This window comes from Cornus florida, unplaced genomic scaffold (assembly GCF_030987335.1).
Source record: "Cornus florida cultivar Cherokee Brave unplaced genomic scaffold, ASM3098733v1 CherokeeBrave_3.0.0_Hap2_Chr04, whole genome shotgun sequence".
NCBI lineage: Eukaryota > Viridiplantae > Streptophyta > Magnoliopsida > Cornales > Cornaceae > Cornus > Cornus florida.
The window spans coordinates 105,773,235-105,790,534 of NW_026775574.1; the positions used below are offsets into that span (position 1 = coordinate 105,773,235).

General features: G+C 36.1%; 1 protein-coding gene across 2 annotated transcripts; it reads left to right on the forward strand.

Annotated features, from left to right (window-relative positions):
* Positions 1 to 533: 533 nt before the first annotated feature.
* On the forward strand, positions 534 to 17,085 carry LOC132304515 (uncharacterized). Of its 2 annotated transcripts, none has more exons than XM_059802241.1 (13): positions 534 to 1,445; positions 2,054 to 2,170; positions 2,452 to 2,516; positions 3,004 to 3,109; positions 4,216 to 4,287; positions 4,792 to 4,851; positions 4,949 to 5,078; positions 5,154 to 5,347; positions 5,435 to 5,619; positions 7,644 to 7,771; positions 9,754 to 10,031; positions 14,573 to 14,816; positions 16,020 to 17,085. In XM_059802241.1, the coding sequence occupies exons 1-13, from the start codon at positions 1,176 to 1,178 to the stop codon at positions 16,811 to 16,813; spliced, it is 2,643 nt and encodes an 880-aa protein (XP_059658224.1). In that variant the 5' UTR covers positions 534 to 1,175; the 3' UTR covers positions 16,814 to 17,085. The 2 variants fall into 2 exon arrangements, with proteins under 2 accessions (XP_059658224.1, XP_059658225.1); XM_059802242.1 differs by having other exon boundaries at positions 1,267 to 1,445; positions 2,058 to 2,170.
* The last annotated feature ends 215 nt before the right edge of the window (positions 17,086 to 17,300 follow it).

The window sequence follows — 17,300 nt, forward strand, 5'->3', positions numbered from 1 at the left end:
ATTATTTTTTAATTTCGTATTTAATATGTATCTATATATAAGCTTGTTAAATGCATTAATGTATTAGATCAATAGTTTTATTCTATTTAATTGCTTCAAACACCACCAAATGGTGTTCATGATAATGGGTTTTGACTTTTGTGTACTGAGTTGTGTGTGTGTGTGTATTTTTATTTTTTTATTTTGTCATGTACTAAGTTGGGTTGGGTGTACGTGATTTGTTTCAAAGACTAGGGTTCATCTTTCTATACACTGCATAAAAGATTTTTTCCATGTAGAACAATATTTGAATTGGTATAAGGGTATTATTGTCTCAAAAATATTTAGAAAACAATTAATATACACTTTTGCCTTCTCAGTTAACATCTAATTGATTCTGTTAACCCCTCTCATAGTTGAAGGGGATTTTTTGAAATAAAAATAGTCAAGAGAGGTTTATTAAAAAGAGTGAAAGTCAGGGGTTTATTGAACTTTGCCCTAAATTATATAAACTTCTCACAAATAGAATGTCAGAAACAATTATTTATGGGCCTCAAAATTTATAGGCCCATGGATGATGGGCCACCAGGAAAAAAAAAAAAATTTAGGGCAAATTATTTCAGCCACCCTAATCGGCTCCATCTCTCGTTCTCAACTCTGAACTCGCGCTCTCTCTCGCTCTGCAACTGCAAACTACAAAATCTACAAGAATCGGAAGTTCACCATATATTTGAGTTTGTCTATCTGTCTGCAAGAATAAAAAGTTCAGCCACTCGCCGCTATGCACTATAGAAAGGTTCAAGCCCTTTCACCTTCTTTTTGACACAAACAAATCGGGGAGCGTCCTTCCTCGTTATATGAAATCAGTCCTTCTTACGGCTCTAGAGGCCCCTTATGCAGCGGAGGTGACAACACCCAGAAATCCGGGATTTAGCACCCAAAACCCATATCGGCATATCATTTCAGATTGTTCAAAAAATCAAAACCCATATCTTTCAGTTTCCATCGCCCGCTGTTCCAGTTCGGGTTCGCCGTTCGCAAGCTTCAGCCGCTGTCTCTCAACTCTCGAGCTTGCCCCCCTCTCTCTCTGCAACTGCTAACTTGCATGACCCTCGTCTCTCTCTCACTTCCAAACCCAAACCCACTCTCCACCACCCCCACTCTCTGTAAAAATCATTGCGTCGAGCTTCCTTTCAATGGCGGCTTCCGATTACATTCGAAACATGCATGACATCTCTCTCAAGCCTCGTCTCCTCCGTTCGCTGATCAAAGAGCACGTCCCAGACGACAAACACGCGTTTCGAAGCCCTTTCGAGCTCTCAAACGTTGTTTCCATTCTCAAGACTCACCGCCTCCTCTCCGAATTTGTCCCCCCACAATCCACCGATCCAAAACTCGCCGAAAACTGGAAAGTTGCCGTCGATGCATGGCTCAATCGAGTGTTGATGCTCATCTCTCACAACATGGTGACTTTCAGCTCTCATTCTGCGTTTTCAATACATACATACATATACATATATATTTATATCTTCTGTATAAAAAATAATCCCAAACTAGAATGTATTGGGCAAAGCCCCTTAAGTCAGTTAAACTCTTCTTTTTCGCCTCAAATACAGATACCATTGGCTGAATTTATAGAAAGCTAAATTTTATTATTTATCTAGTTGTATAATCGTTATAATAAACATATAAATAATTAATGTTGAATTTTTTTTATTATTTAGCTAAATTTGTTTATTTATCTAGTTGTATAATCGTTAGGTTGAAAATTGGTAATATAGTATTCTTTATTTCAAAATTGAAATAATTATCACGGGCTAATCCTCCACAAATTTATCAATTTTGTGGGTGATAATATTTCACACCTATTAGAACTTGATGTTTTCATTCCTTGATAAATGCAGTGATGTTTTCATTCCTTGATATGATGTATATATGGTGAATTTCAGCTCATTCTATATATTATACTTACACACTGTGTTCTCTGTATTAATGTGTGAGTTTATTCAAATAAAAAGGTTGCGAGGAGGATAAATTAACTGTTTATTTATTTGATTACACGATTATGTTATAGCCAGATAAATGTTGGGCGGGAATCTGTTTGCTAGGGGTGACTTGTCAAGAATGCAATTCCAATCGTTTCCTATCATCGTATACCGTTTGGTTCCAAAAGCTTCAATTGAATATTCAGGTATTCAAATTAAATTCATCATATACTGTTCTCTAGTTATCATAATTTTGGTCATGCTTGTAATGAGATATCGGGGTTGTGAATGGGATTTTAGGAAACCTAGCCTATGACTAGGCTAAGCGTGTAAAGGGAAACAATTACCAAAGGAAAGCCAAAGTTATGAACTTTTCTTGTAAAATTGTTATATTTTATTTATATAATTCATGATGAGTATATATACATATGTCTATATTGCTCATTCAAATATCTTACATGGGTAGTGATTTCTTATGTTTAAGCAGTCTCCAGCGGGTTCTCATTTTGTTAAGGTGGCTTCTTGTGTCTCAATGTCAGATCTGTTCACAAGGTTTGTGTTTATATTTATTGCTATCATACTATTCTTTTTTACCCTTGACCACAAATATGTAAAAAAGGCAATGTATACTTTTTATATGTTCTTTTTTCTAAGAACTTATCTTCCTATATGATTAGGTGATAGCAACTGAATTGTTGAGAATGTTTTAAAATTACGGGTTATACTAAGGAGGATCGCGTATGTGGATTTCACTGCTCATTAATTTTAGAAGCTATTATATACAGTAGAACAGTTGGTGGCTGCCATCCATTCACAAAGTGTTGTTACTTCTTCTCATGTCACTGGTGCATGGTTTTTCAGATGACATATATGTTTTATCCAGATCTATATTTTATGATTGATCATGTTGATGTTAATCTTACACATATTACACAGCACTTGACACATTTGATTTACAAATAGTAATCCTCATATGATTTCCTTGTTACCTTCTTAGTTAGCCTGTTCCTAACTATTTTGTCCATTTTTCCTGAATTAGGTTGGGTGAATTTCCTAATGCAAAAAAGGATGGGACTTCCCATGCTGCAAAACTGGTTCAACCAGTTTTAAAGTTGTTAAATGAGGAAAGCTCAAATGCTGTATGGGTTAGTATAGTTTTTATTAGAATTTTCTCTCCTACTTTGGCCATTGAGCTATACCTGCTACAAATGCCTGAAAGCTTCTCTAATTGTTTTTATTTTTAAAAGAACAGCAGGGGTTTTCCAACTGATGTTGGCTCATTGTGTATGTCATTTGATGTTGTTGAAGGTTACCTTCTAAGTCATCTATTGTTATTAATTTGTTGTCTGAAAGGCATTATGTTCATAGAGACTGAAAATTAAAACATGCTTGAGTTGAACTATGTAATTATCAGTTAAAAGATTAATTTAGCGTTTGAATAAATGCCATAACCTTTTTTGTATGTCAGTATTGTTACTAAATTATAACTTATCTCACGTGAGTGTAAGTCTTTTGGGCCTATAAGCAATCCACAACATCATGGAGAGAAATAGGTCTTGTTAGATGAACTATACAAGTGTATCTTGATCAAATTTTGCGTTTAAACCATTGTTCTCTGAGGCTCAAGTCATGAAGTTTTAAGATGTGAATTATATCCTCTCCCTCCCTCTCTCTCTCTCTCCTCTTCATGCATACGCATATACTGCATTCTATACCTTATTGTTGAACATAGAAGAAGCAAGATTATGGAGAGGGGGTTGGGTGGGAGCACAGGCTCCAGGGTTCTGGAGGATGGCGCCTTTGTGTCTTTGGTGGTGTTTGTGGAGGGAGTGAAATAGAAGATCCTTTGAAGGAGAGGAATCTTCCATCACTGTTCTGAAATCTTCTGTGATTAGTCTTTGTTTTTGGGGTTCGGGTAGACTCTCCTCTTCTGCTGAGGAGACTATTGAGTTTTTGGCTTCTTTGGGGCCTTAGGGTACCAAGGTTTTTGTGGTTTGTTAGGGATGCATTCCCCTTTTGAACGTTTTTTTTTTTAATGAATTATTTATTTATATAAAAAAAAATGTATCACTTTATAGTGCATACCACTTCTACCCTCATTAGGATATTATTTTCACTAGAATTTTCGTTGAATTTGGGCATATATTTTGTCCTGTATCTACTTCCATCTGTAATTTTTGATATGCATTATTATGTAGATTTATTTCTATTTATTCAATTGACATCCTCATTGTGGTGATTGGTTGAGCAGGAAGGAGCTATTTGTTTGTTATGCACCATTACAACTTTCTTTCCATCTTCTGTCCATCGACATTATGACAGTGTAAATTCTTTTATCTTTTATTCTGATTTTTAATTATAGTGTTAATATGATATCTTTGAAATCAGTTGGTGGTAGTTCCTTTTAGTGTACTTGTGTAACATATCATGAAAAGTCTCAATTAAGAAGGAAAAGGGAAAAGGAAAAAGTTAAACATTGTGCCTATTTCAGTTTGTCATATAATTTACAATACCAATCTGTATTCTTTAACAGTTAACCCATGTTAAATCTAAACCAATATCTAGTAACTGTGTGCATCTAGAAGCTCAAAGGACCATGCAATAACTGTAAACACACTGTTGCAAATCAAATAATTATGGGCATGACATGTATTCAAGGCATGCACGAGCCCATGGTTGTAATAGTGGATTTTCCTTGCAAGAGCCAACCAAATTCTGTTTTTTGTTGGATTGGATAATTGTGCAATGTCCATGTTAATGCTGCTGCAATTGATGGAATAATATTTGCATGATGACCTGACTTGTGAGTACTAAATATTTTGGTCAGGCTGAAGCTGCTATTGTTTCAAAGATTATGTCAGGGAAATGCAGTTTTAATCTGTTGAAGGTGAGAATATTTCTTTATGCTTTAGTTGGCAGTGTCTAGCATGTGGTAACAAAATGCAATACCACAAGCACATGAATTATTTGGTTTCTGTGTTCAGAAGCTTGGTCATTGCTTAGCATTACTTCCAAAATCAAGAGGAGATGAGGATAGCTGGTCATTGATGATGCAGAAGATTTTATTATCAATTAATACTCACCTGAATGATGCCTTCCAAGGTCTGGAAGATGGTATGTAATTCGACTCTGTTGAAAATGCTTTTGCTGGTCTTAGTGGGAACTAAAAATTCGTTTCACACAATGCAGAAACTGCAAGTCGCAAGGCTATGACGGTATTGCTTGCCTCGGGAAAAGATCCCCCACCTCCCTTAGGAGGCCAGACAACGATAAAGGATGCCCCAGACCAAGCAACAAAGAGGCCTGAGCGATTGTTGATGTCCAGTGTCTCTACCTTGATGCTTTGCTGTTGTACAATGCTTACAAGTTCTTATCCTGTTCAGGTAGTATCATATGATTATGAATTTTCTACAGATTTCTACGTGTTATTAAATAAGTATATCATAAATATAATTTATTTATGTCAACAGGTAACTATTCCTGTTCGGCCCTTGTTAAACCTTGCTGAAAGAGTGCTTATGGTGGATGGCTCTTTGTCACAAGCCTTATTTCCCTATATGATTGCCATGCAACAAGAATTCATCTGTTCAGAACTTCCAGTTTTGCATTTGTACAGTTTGGAACTTCTTACTGCAATTGTGAAGGGATTGCGCAGGTGAACCATGATATAACTGTATTTTGATTTTGATTTTCGTATATTATTTTCAAGGAGTCCATAGCTTTTTCCGTTTATCTATTTATATATATATTTATTTTGTATGTGTGTGAAACCGAAACATTGACTTTCTGGTGATGTTGAGCAGTGCCCAGCGCACTGGACCAAACAGGTCCGGGGGAGTTTGAGTTCCTCCGTCGCCGGTTGACGATGGCGCCCGGTCTTCGGGTCCGGCTTACCTTCCTTCATTTATCCTCTCAGCGGAGAAGGCTGCAGAACGGATTGGACCTCACCAGAAAAACAAGAGAGTATTGATAATTAGCTTTAGCACATATGATGAAAACTCTTTTCAAAGTGAAAAACTAGCCCTTGGAAGCCCTATTTGGCCTTGTACCGTTTCTAATGGATGCGTTCCCCATTTGAACGCTTTTAATGAATTCTTACTTATCAAAAAAAAAAAAAACTAGGTCGAGGAGATGTTTGAGAACTGTATATGAAAGGGCTGTTACTAGATAAAATACTGCTAGCCTTCACCATTTCTTTCTTAAGATTCCTTATAATCAATACAAGTAAAAACTGCCCTCTCATTATAATAATTTTTTAGGACAGGGCTGTCTTAACAGGAATTTACTTAAATCTGTTGGATGCTGGTAAATTTTTTTGGCACTTTTGGCATCTATTTTACAACATATTCCTTGAACAAGTACTTATATATAAAAAAATAATAATAATAATAATCCTTTAACACGCAGGCTTCTTCTCGTTGTAGATTCATTTATCCATTATTCTTAACTCATCTAAATCCCAACAACTATGAATCTCAATCGTATAGCCATATAGGAAATACATACAAATTTTAAGAACAGGAAACCGCCATTTCTTTGTATGTGTTTTCTATTGGTTTGATGTTGTACATGTGACAGTATAGTTTTGGTTTTGTCTTGGGAATGTCACGGATACACTTATGCAGAAAAAATCATGATTACTTGTTTCTTCTCATAATCTTAAAGGTTTCATTTGGGCAATAAACATTCAAGGAAAGGAAATGGTGTAGGCTTATGGTAAGAACAAAGAATTATTTGTGGTCAGTGTTTGTGGCATTTGGCTTTAAAATCAAATTCATTGGATAAGATGAGAAATATAAGACGAAATGAGATGTGAAAGGATGCTTCATTTATAAAAAAATAAAATAAATAATAATGTGAAAGGATGCTCTATCAGATTTCTTATCAAGAAAAGGAAGCTATTATGGACTGTGAACAGTACTCAGTAAAAAATGGTCCACGAAAGAAGGAAAAGACACTATGAAAGGAAAAATCAAATTGAATATGGTGTTTGGCTACCCCTTAGGATTTTTTGTACTTGTTACATTGGTGGAAAAAACACAAATTACATTTATTGAAAGCTTTCCTTCACGAGTGTGTACAAGAATACTACTCCTATATATTGGATCATTGCTGAGCTTGTATCTACACTTTTTGGTAGGTAATGCTTGGGTCTTACATCTGTACCTTTATTTATTATATGGCCTTCCTTAGCCGCCTCTTTTTTTTTTTTTTTAATAAAATTATTCAGATGGATGCTCGAAATGTTAGATGATTAGATCCATGCAACATTAAGTATCAACTTCTTATAAATTCTAAATAGTAGAAAATCAATAACGTGTCATTTGGAAGAAAAGTTAGTCTGTATTTTTATGACTCGAGATTTTACATCTGTTTCAGATTTTTGGTTCTCTCTCTCTTTGATTTCATAATGGTAGTTCTTGCATTGTAATGAATTGTTTTGTACATTGAACCTGCTGCTGTATCTCAATGGGATTTGAAATATTTAGTTTTGTGGAACATGCATTTCCAACTAGAATTATATGGGGCACAATCCTTGAATACAACGGTATTTTTTAGTATCTCATTTTTTCAAAACATGTACTACTTATTAAAAACTTTTCTTTCCTCCATTTTTATCCATCTCTTCAAAAAGATATAGGTGCTCACCCTATCTAATGTTAAAATTTTGCTTTGCAGTCAACTATTACCACATGTTGCAGATATTATACGGCTACTGAAGGAGTATTTCGGGAAATGTGCACTGCCAGAGCTAAGGATAAAACTCTATTCTATCATAAGAATTTTGCTGATCTCCCTGGGGGTTGGTATGCAAATTTTTTTAATAAATATTTCCTTTTTATTTTCTCTTTTTATTTTTATTTTCTCTTTTTTTTTTTTAACACTGAGAATGTTTCAAGTGCTAATATTCCCACTATGGTTCATCACCGATATCTCTTTGCCTACGCAATGCAAGTTTCTGAAATATCTTCTCACTAATATTTTACATGAATGTACGATATGCTTTTCTTTATGCATATGGCCAATGTATTGTTGATCCATTGCCTGTATACTAAAATCATGGTTTCAAAAATCAACTATGACAATTGCATGACTGTACTGTGGGTCCTTATCCTGTTATGTAATGCAATTGTGGCAGGAGGCCATTTTGCATGCATAGAAGCCATTACAACCTCCTATCACTACATAATGGCTATGATGCCCAGTAATTGAGCCTTTTGTCAGCATGTGAATTTAAAAAGCCCACTTTGTTAGATTTCAACCTTCTTCTTTTTCCTATTTTATTTAAAGATCTTGTAAGATGCATTTTCAACTTTAACCTACCATGTAGAAATTATAAAAGACAAATCTCAAAAACAAACGTTAAAGAGGACCAATAATTGAATACATCCAATGTAGGAGACTGACTTTGCCTCAACACTCTTCCTGTTGTTCAGTTGCTTAGGCTGATACTCCTGATTTTTTAGCTAAATTCTACTAACATTAAGGTTGAAAATTAAGTGTTACAGCGTGATCTAAGTCCTCCTTTCTCATTTCATCAACTATTCATGATGAATTTCAATTTAATTCATTAGAGAGATTTCAACTGTTTTTTAGCATTGGGCATTAGCCTAGATGAATAATCTCTCCTCCAAAGGGGAGGTTGAGAGTTTGAGCCTTGCTAGGGGCAATATTGTGGTCTTGCATTTGCTTGAACTTTCTAAAAAACAAAAACTCTGTTTTAATTAATACAGTCATAATTACTAAAATTATAAAGGAAAAAAGAGAATATTTCCCATTTCTAGGGACTAAAAATTTGATATAAAAATGACTGTGTACTAAATATCATTGCAGGTTACTCACTAAAGGTCATTAAATTATCAGTCCATGGGATTTCGGAGTTAAAACACGTATATCCCTACTATTGAATAGAGTTGTGCAACCAATAACAATCATGGCTCCGGCCACTTTCTGTTACATAAAGTCTTTTATATGTGTTCGTGTCACAGCTGCAACGATGTCTGAATATGTGATTCAAGACGCTTGAAAAAAAGAAGGGGGGAAATTTGGGCAGTAATCTCCTTGCAAACTAAGTCAGAACTATCTTTACAATTATATATTATGAAGCTTGTAGACCATGTTACACTAAGGGAATTAAAATTGCATTGTATCTTCCTTTGGCATGTTATTTTAGGGGCAACCTGCCATGACATTATTTTTTGGTGCTAAGGTGTCTGCTCAACTCGCACAATCATAAGACTGCTTTTGAGTTGAGCTTCTCTCTCTTCCAATCGCTGGTTGGGATTCATTAGCCCTTACAGTTTGAAGGCACACAAATTTGCATTCCCATTCTTAAATCCCTATACCTTTTTATCTACCAGAATGTTACAGCCTCCTCAACTAGCCTCGTTTAAAATTGCGAATAAATTGAGCTCCGGACACGGCCTAGTGATAGCATCCTTTCATTAGTATTATTAACTGTTGGGTGATATGAAACATCCAGTCTGTTCAATGTTAACTAAGGAATCAAAACCTGGAATCTTCGTTCATTTCTGTACCTTTAATGAAAATCAACTATGTGCTCTCATCTAGTTGGGCTTCGTTAGTCTCACCACCTCATAATGTTTTCAATTCTTGGTCTTTAAATCGAAATTATAGATCTGTTTGTGTTTGTGTGTGGCTTTGCTAGTAGCATGGGCCAGCTTTTATTTGCTGATAGAAATTCTTTATGTTAGTGTTTTAATAATGATCTCCTTTCTCATGAAATTCAGGTTTGTTGGTTTTACTAATAAGAATGTATATCAAGCAGGAACAGCAATATACCTAACCCAGGATGTTATCAACAATGTATTTGTTGATTTGGAGTTTAGTGTCTCTGACAGTGGTGGTACATCCAATGCATACTCAAATTACCCTAACGAGGCAATGCTGCAGCCTTGTAAGAAGAAAAGGAAACATGCGACAACAACTGGGGCTGTTGAAGAACAGCCTGATATAGTTTGTTCAGAAGCTGAAGTGCACAAAAACCATCCTCCAAATTCTGTGAAGATAGCTGCGCTAGAAACTCTAGAAGCTCTTCTGACTGTGGTATGTGTTTTATGTATATTTTTATGGAGAATGTTCAATAAGAGCCTCTATTTCTTTATGACATTCTGCATATCATAAACTGTCATTCATTTGGGAGGGCCTTCTATTTGATTAATCCCTCCAGCATTTCTGTTCTCATTTCCATTAATTCGTTTTACTGGGTGGAGCTATACGTTTAACCACTCCAACATGCTTCTGAAAAATTTATGGTTTGAATTCACACTTGAATTCTAGAAGTGCATTTCGGTAGCATGGTGAATTGGAGGCTGGAGTGGCACTTTTGCAGCTGACCTGAATAGGTTCATGATCGTTTTGTGTTAAATTGACAGAGGAAGTATAAAGAATCCACTTATTTACCTAAAAAAAAAAAAAGTATAAAGAATCCACTTGTTGAATCTTGATTGTTTGAATTAATTGAAGGTTCTACAATATTTTCCAAGTGGATAACCCTTTTTATATCTCAGATTTGTAAATAACCCCATATAATATCAATTTAGCTATACTTCTGAAAAAACTTCCAAATTACCCCCTGCAGTTTATTTTCCTTTAGAAAATGTATGGAAAAGAGTTGTGTGCGCCTCACATGACATATTAATGTTATTTTTTGACCAATATGTCATTTTTATTGGACCCAATTACACTTGGAAAAAAATATATGGAATAATTTTGTTGGGACTCAAATCTGGGGGAAATGGGTTGTTATTTCAACATGACATCCTAGGCTTTTAACTTAATTTTGGACAATATTTGTTTAATTTTATTACTCAAGATCAATTTTTAACTCACTCTTTTTTCATTTATATTCTATAAGGGCAATTATGTAATTTTATTACTATGCTAATTGCTAAAAGACGGAACGGGGTTATTCGCAAATAAATTTTTATTTATGCTATCAGGGGAGTTATTTGTAAGTGCGGGATAATTCGAGGTGGTTTTTTGAATTTTGTCCATAAAATTATAATACACGGTCTCTTAACTCTTCTTAAGACTGAGTTCCTTTTTCCCTGTGAGATTCAACACCTTTTCCATGTCGCAAATTAGCTAATTCATCTCAAGATGGCTTCTAAAAAAACAATTTTAATGGACTAATACGCTCTTATATCTATCCATGGGGATGATCACCTCCAACGAGCCTCAACTAATCCCAGACACGATCAATTACCAGCTTAGTGTCACCCTCAACTTTTTTTTTTTTTGCTCTCCATAAATCACCCTTAACTTCAATAGATACTATCTATTTTCTTAATTCCATTACATAATTTATCTTGGGGTTAAGTGCACTAAACCCCCCCTGATCTTTCTTCTCTCTCCCAAGAAACCCCCCTTAACTATCATTTTGACACTTAACCCGAACTATTCCGTTTGTTGCAAAAAATAAAAAAATTGTTAGTTTGCCGTCTCATACTTAACGTTAAGGGGAGGCATGCGACTCATGTGCCTTGGCCAAAGTTTAGAATTCCAATATATACCATTATGACCGTTATAGACAATTATATATACATATACATCTTATATATATATTTGACCAAAAACCCCAAATTGAATAAACCCTATCATCGTTCTCAGCAATTCTATCTTGTTCTCTCTCGATTCTCAGCAATTCTTTCTCGTTTGCTCCCACATTCTGTTGATTATCTCTACCATCTTCAGCTCACGCTCTCTCTCTCTTCAAAGGAGAGTGAGAGCTTAGGGAATTGAAGAGTAATTGGGGGCAGTCTGTTGCAGATCATAGGGTGGATAATAGGAAGAGTATTGTTGGTGTGGTGCTGGTGGTGGTGGCTGGTAAGGCCCCTGTGGACGGAGAGGGAGGAAGAGGAAGATCAGGTTTTTGAGGATAGGAAGTATTTGGGAGGTTATGTAATTGCAGAGGGATGAGCAGAGTAATTCGAGGGAGAGTTATTGGTGGTGAATGGAGGTGCAAAGGCATATGTAGTTGACGACAAAGGGTTTGGGTGGTTATGGTGATCGATTGGATTTAGATTAGGGCTAGGGCTAGGGCTAGGGCTAGGGTTTTGAGGGCATTGGTAGTAAGGGACGAAGCTGTAATAATCACCTTGTTGCGTTGTTAGCTTATTAGTAGAAGAAAGAGAGAGACGATGAGGAGAGAGAGAGTTGTGCATGTTCTGCTGATATTGTTTTTTTGAGAAACAATCAGACTGATTGGATTGATCCAGAGGTATTGTCTCTCTCTCCATCTTCACCTTACTTGGTGTTCATACGGTTAAGGGTGTTGTTTGGGCTAGAAATTGTTATAGGTGTTGTTTGGCGCCACAAATAGATGTAACCAAAGCTTGTTGATAAGGTTTCTTTGTTAGTTTGTTGTGTTGTCGCTATTCTATTGGTTAGGAGGATTACATTGCCACATCAGCATCTCAAGCTAATAAACAAGTGAAATGTTGTAGTTCAACTAGAGGGCTAAAATGTAATTTTGCCTTTCTGTTTAAGTTGGGTTGACGGATTGCCCTTGCTTGCAACAATCTTATAATTTGGGGGATTTTTTTTAGTTCAGGGGGGTTTCTTGCAATTGGGTCATAGTTTAGGGGGTTTAGTGTACTTAACCCTTTATCTTGGCTCTTGCTTTAGTTGTTGAAATTTATTATTCACTTGTGTTATTGGTAGCCTGCATTCCCAAATATTTCTTATATTATTCTGGGTGGCTGCCTTTCTCCACCCTCTGTAAAGCCTAAGTTCCATACACCTTTCATAGGAGCTGATCAATTACATGAATAAAAAAGATCAACTTTGGAGCAGTATCATGGTGTGACTATGTTCCTGCTACAGTTACAGTATTAAAATGGGCATTATTGTTTCTTTCTTTTTTACTTCAGTTATAATGAATTTTAAAATTAGAAATTGTATGGCCATGGCTTGGTGTTATTAGGGTTCTTGACTTATTTAATCATAAATAGAAGTTAAAACAGATGTATAATGGAATTAATTATTATTAACAAAGGGAAAACCTCCTACACTGGTGCTAATCAAAGGAACTCTAATATTCTCAACAGAACAATGGAAACTCAGATGGGGCTTATAGAAAAAAAAAGCACGAACTTCTAGACATATTAGACACTAGTCTTGGAAAAGACTTCAAAGTAGAAGTCGATGCCTAGAAATTTGTGCTTTCCTTCGAGGCAAACTAGAGGTATCAAAGTAGAAGTTGTTGAATTTTCTAAGAAGATGCAGTGAAGGTATTCTTGAATTGAATTCACCGTTAATTTATGATGAATATGTGGATTACAATGATGCATTTAATAGTGATTGCTTAGACCAGCTCACAATTATTAATTGAAGTGCCCCAAGAGAATGGATTCTACTATCATTATTTTCCCTCCATGATATATAATTGGTATTTCTTTAGCTGGTATAATGAGACATAGTCAGTCTTTCTTTAGTATAACATTGAATCCTGAAGAAATGCATGTCCTTTGATGCAAAAATGTTGTTTGATTGTATTTGGGAAAATTTTTATGAATGCGAAGCACTTCATGAAGCAACAGGGTTGCCAATATGTTTATATTATGTGAAGATGCTTATATAGGTTCCCAAATTTTATGAATGCGAAGCACTTCATCATGCAACAGGTTGCCAAGATGTTTATATTATGTGAAGATTATTTTATAGGTTCTAGTAGTTGTCATTCCATTGTTGATGATGAACAAGTTACAATCCAAGTTTGCAGTTAAATATTTTTATCAAATTATCAGTAAGATATGGCTTTTTTTTTTTAGTTTGTATTATTTGGCCACTAGAAGCTTGAGCTTTATATTTATAATACGAAGCAATTTTTCTTTAATTTTATTAAATGTTAACTCGGTCATATCTCCTCGGAGTTGCCCTTTCTGCACAGTAATGTAGATACTTCTTCGGTAACAATTCCAATTCAAAATAGACATTGAAGTCCTTCATTACTTGAGATGTCATTTTCGAGGGTATAAATTTAATACGGACAAACCTAGACCTTAAATATCTCACTTAATGCAACTTCTAAAACTTTATAGCTTACTGGAGTTCCAATTGTAATGGTCAGAGCTATTGCAATGTGGTGGTCAAAGTGCTGACATGGCATCTAAAGGGAGACTCTCATGGATTCAATTCTTATTGCCATCAACCGAAAAAAATTTCCAAATTGCAATATTATGTTACCTTATCAAGGAGCATCAACACATTTCTTTTCCTTCAAATTTTATTTCTTGTTGAAGCATATGGAGACTAGTGCACCTTCATTTTCTTGTCCATTTCTATGTTGGAATTCGAAATTTCATACTAATTTTCTTTCACATATCAAAGGTAAAATAGCTTACAGGATTATATTAGGTGCCGTAGATTGTTTTCTCAAAGTTTCCTTGACATGACTGAAATGCTCATTATTGAACCATTTAGTTGGAATACTTTTCTCATCTGTCCATCTTACATAATTTCTGTGTATATTAAAAACTTTCAAGATGGTTATGCTCTTGATCAGCTATTGACAAAACTTTTTCCTGGCAGTCTTTTAGCCTTCTGTTCTTTTCCTCTGATCTAAATGAATGATTTATTTGCAGGGTGGTTCTTTGAGATCTGAGAGTTGGCGTGCAAATATTGATCGTCTTCTTATTGATGTGGCTACATATGCTTGTAAAGGGGGATGGGCCAAGGAGGAAAAACATGTTTTCCTTCCCAGTGAATCTACGCCAACTTGGGCAGATTTCCAGCTTGCAGCCTTGCGTGCACTTTTGGCATCTCTTCTTTCCCCAGCTCGTGTACGCCCGCCATATCTGGCTCAGGGTCTTGAGCTATTTCGTAGAGGTAATAAATTGCAATCAAGCTTTTTTAAAAAATAAAATAAAAAAAATGAACAAAAAGAAAAAAAATCATCACCGATGTGATACTGTTGTTATTTCCTCTGCCCTGCTCTACTGCTAAATGTATACAACACCACACTAATGTAGTAGCAAATATGAGATCAAGAATGATTCTAAGAGCAGGATATTGAGCAATTATGAATCATATTTTTGTTGATAGTGGCTGAATTAGGATTTCGAGAGATGCTGAACAGGATAGACTAGGAGCAAGAAATATAGAGGTTAATGTATTTTGGACAGGAGAGCATGGGTTTAAACCAAGTGAAAACTGAAATAGAGAGAACTGTGTATAATTTCTTGCTTTGGTTTCGTCCCTTGTGCAATAGCAACAAGAGCTCTCTATTATAAAGAGCCTTCACGAACAATGATCTCTCTGTGCGTGATAGAAGGCAAGCGAACTATGGACATACTCTGCCCGCCTCCACTGGCTCCTCACGCACACACACACACACACACTCAAGACACACACACATGCACACGTGCACGCAGCTAAATCGTTTCACTATGTGGGATAAGCTAACCTTTGCGTGGGTAAGTCTTCTGAGATATGTTGAACAGGATAGAGTAGGAGCAACAAATGTAGAGATTAATATATTGTATTAGACAAAAGAGCATAGGTATAAACCAAATCAAAACTGAATTTGAGAAAACTGTATAATTCTTGCTTGGTCTTGTCCCTTGTGCCATGGCAACTAGAGCACTCTATTGCAGCACATTCACAAACAATGATCTCTTTCCATAATAGAGGGCAGGCAAAATAAGGATATCCTCTGCCCGCCTCCATTTTCTTGGTGACTCCTCACTCAAAACACACGGACATACAAATGCTCGCAGACATGCACGCGTACACAACTAAATTAATTTGCTATATGGCGAAAACTAACCTTCACATGGGTAAGGCTTTAATAATTTTCACGGGCGCTTGCCTCTTTGCTTTCAATATTAACAACGGTTCACATTTAATGGCTGCGGACAAGCATAATTTTACAAAACAACTATTAGTAAATAGTTCCTCTAAAACGATAGTGGTGGTGGAGTGCAACTACAGAACAATAGGCCACTCTATTTCCTTTAGTGTGTAGCATTTATTGCCATAAAGTTCTTTGTTGCCTCAAGGTAACCCACCTCATGAAATTGGCATCTGCAGGCATGCAAGAAACAGGAACAAAGCTTGCTGAATTTTGTGCGCATGCTCTTTTGGCCTTGGAAGTGCTCATACATCCTAGGGCTTTTCCACTGATAGATTTCCCGTCTGCCCAAAGTGGTCCCTTTGATGGAGTTAATGGCAGGTTCCAAGAAAATATTTGCTCCGGTGGTCAGAAACAGAACACCCTATTTGCAAGTGGTACTCTTGGAAAAGGACCCTGTGATCCCGATTCAGATGATGAGCTGTTTAAAAGTTGGCTGGGGGATGATGACGAAATTGAGGTTCCAGTGACTGACCCAGGGAAGAGTACAAATGACACTGAAGAACCTTTAGAAAGAATTAATGAGCCTTTGGCGGAGAAGCTTCCTTCTGTGGGTGGTTCATCCAGTACACATATTCCAGAAGAAATTGAACTCGAACCAGCAGCAGCCGTTGCAGCTGAGAGGAACGGAGGAAATGGAGTTGAATTATTGGTTGACTCACAACAATCTCAAGAACCCATTTCTCAAGGGGGAGTGGTGCCTGCTGCTTTTGGTGGTTCTACGGGTGCTCAGTTTACTACGGTTGTTTTAGACAGTGAAGCACCAGATCCTATGGACAGTGAGATGGCACAAGGTAAGGATGTCTTGGCAGCTAAGGGTGATGGGGTCACTATAACAGGTGAAATAGCTTATGCTTCAAAATCAAATTCCGAGAGAAATAAGGGATTTGTGTTCGATATAGATAGTGATGATAGTGATTCATCTACGGACTCATTTCCAGATATTGTAAATGCAGATCCAGATTCTGATTGAAGCGGAAATTTTGGCAATATCCATGAAAATGTTAGGATTAGACGAAGGAGTATATCGATGTAGAATGTAGGTTGATTATGGTTCAGGGATCACTCCCTGCTGCAATGGGCAAAAGATGCCTTGAAATGTTTTCTGGAGATTTCTGCTTCATACTCAAACAAATTAGTCTGTAACCATATATAGATAATTATGGAAGCCCATGAAGCAGAGTTTCCAATTGAGCCCAATTTTGTGATTCAGGTATTTAATTTGAGATGGAACTTTTTTGTCAATCATTTGTATGGTTGATGTGCATTTCCATAATTGTCTTTGTAGTGATTTTCTGGTGCCTTCTTTCTTTTTCTTTCTTTTGCTGTACTTGGGTGAATTCTATATTGAGCTTCATTATGGGTAAGTGCTCATTCATGTTAGGTAAGATTTTATGTATTTGTCATAAAATCTTTGTATTGGATTGCAGCCCAAAACACTTGTCAATCACTTGTCTGTT